Source organism: Pteropus vampyrus, unplaced genomic scaffold, assembly GCF_000151845.1.
Source record: "Pteropus vampyrus isolate Shadow unplaced genomic scaffold, Pvam_2.0 Scaffold1294, whole genome shotgun sequence".
Classification (NCBI taxonomy): Eukaryota; Metazoa; Chordata; class Mammalia; order Chiroptera; family Pteropodidae; genus Pteropus; species Pteropus vampyrus.
This window is the reverse complement of record NW_011890075.1, coordinates 6,962-8,951: the sequence shown is the minus strand read 5'-3', so window position 1 is coordinate 8,951 and position 1,990 is coordinate 6,962. Positions and strand designations below refer to the sequence as shown.

The 1,990-nt window shown below is 38.5% G+C and overlaps 1 protein-coding gene across 1 annotated transcript in view; it reads left to right on the top strand.

The window, feature by feature from the left end:
* Window positions 1–1,986, top strand: part of LOC105310159 (plasminogen activator inhibitor 2-like) — a 6,889-nt gene extending 4,903 nt beyond the window's left edge. Inside the window, exons 4-6 of the mRNA XM_011386363.1 lie at window positions 102–244; window positions 854–1,018; window positions 1,367–1,986. Coding sequence (XP_011384665.1) covers window positions 102–244; window positions 854–1,018; window positions 1,367–1,771 — 713 coding nt within the window. The 3' untranslated portion in view covers window positions 1,772–1,986. The remainder of the gene's footprint in view (window positions 1–101; window positions 245–853; window positions 1,019–1,366) is intronic.
* Window positions 1,987–1,990: the final 4 nt, after the last annotated feature.

Sequence of the window (1,990 nt, the reverse complement as noted above, 5' to 3'; positions counted from 1 at the left end):
GTGGCTGCTGAGTCTGATTGTGACGCAAAAGATTCGAGGAATTATAGTAACTTTCACAGTTCTGGATCATGATACCTAAACCCATGTCATGTTTTCTGTAGGCAAAATTCCAAACTTGTTACCTGAAGGTTCTGTAGATCCGGAGACCAGGATGGTTCTGGTGAATGCCGTCTACTTCAAAGGAAAGTGGAAGACTCCATTTGAGAAGAAATTAAATGGGCTTTATCCTTTCCATGTGAACTCGGTATGAGACAACGAGACAGGTTTTCCTAACATATACTTCAGGGGCTTAGACAAGACAGGAGAAGAGACAAGAGAGACCATTCGCTGATGCTATTGTATGATTTGCTAGTTATAAGTGATGGACGTTGAACAGTTGATCGACTCTTTCAAGCTACTGAAAATCATAGTAATTTTGTGAGAGATCATATGAGTGGTGGTGGAAGACTATGGACTTTACGCTTACACAGTCCTGGACTGGAATGTAGGCTCTTTCTACCAAATATGACTTACCTTATGTTGTATAAATTACATTTTTTAACTGTAAAACTTGGATAATAATAATATCCAGCTCAAAAAGTTATAAGGATTCAATGAGATCTAGCGGAGTTCTTGGCCCATGGTAGGTACTAAACAAAGATTTTAGTATTCTTATTATTGTCCATCTTATTAATAATGAGTGTAATCTTGAAAAAGGTAATAAGATTAGAACCACTGGTAGTGTATGCAAATAATTTAGTTTGTTTTCTAAAACATTTCTTAAACACTAAAGCAGAACACATTCTCTTTTACGTCTATAAGTCTCTTGACATCATAGTATAAACTTTCATATTTTACTCTTTAATCATTTCAGACTCAGCATAAACCTGTACGAATGATGTACTTACACGAAAAGCTGAACATTGGCTACATCGAAGACCTAAAGACTCAGATTCTAGAACTCCCATACGCTGGAGATGTCAGCATGTTCCTTTTGCTTCCAGATGGAATTGCTAACGTGTCTACTGGCCTGGAGTCGGTAAGTCATTCTAACTTCAATTGTTTTAGGTTTCTGGGGCTAAACTTACCTTTCGTGATGAACATCTCTCTAACTTAGGAAATCATGTGCGACTTCTCACAGAAATACATGAATCGGTTGCTAATAAATGTGGCATGTCTCAAACTTTCATTCAGAGCCCTAAACATATGTCATACAGGCCACCTGCTCACAAAAAAACTTTACTAATCTATTAAGTTTTTATACCACCCGCAATGTAATAAAGTTAAAGTCACCGATTTTTAACATTAGATTTAGAAGTTGTTTTCCTTTTTTTCTCGGCACTCACTGTTTTGTTGTGTGGTGTTTTGTTTTGTTTTTGATTTGTAGCTGGAAAGTGAAATAACTTATGATAAACTCGACAAGTGGCTCAGCAAAGACACGATGGCTGAAGATGATGTTGAGGTATACATCCCCCAGTTCAAATTAGAAGAGCACTACGAACTCAAATCCATTCTGAGAAGCATGGGCATGAAGGACGCCTTCAGCAAGGGCCAGGCCAATTTCTCAGGGATGTCGGAAGGGAACGACCTGTTTCTGTCCGAAGTGTTCCATCAAGCCACTGTGGATGTCAATGAGGAGGGCACTGAAGCCTCTGCTGGCACCGGGGCTATTATGTCAGGGAGAACTGGCCACGGAGGCCCACAGTTTGTGGCAGATCATCCTTTCCTCTTCCTTATAATGCACAAAATAACCAGGAGCATCCTCTTTTTTGGCAGATTCGCCTCACCCTGAAATTGAAGGGTTCTGTTTCCGTAAAGGATTTTGGAGTAAGAGTTATAAGCCTCAGAATTGCTATAAGTACTAAAAATTAGAGGCTTTATCTGTATATTTCTGTTTTCCCGAACAACTTCTACTACACACTAGATATAATACAGAAATAACTAGACAATTGTCAATTATAACATAACAACCCTATGAATTGTTTGGTTTCTTAAAATGGGATGATGTTCC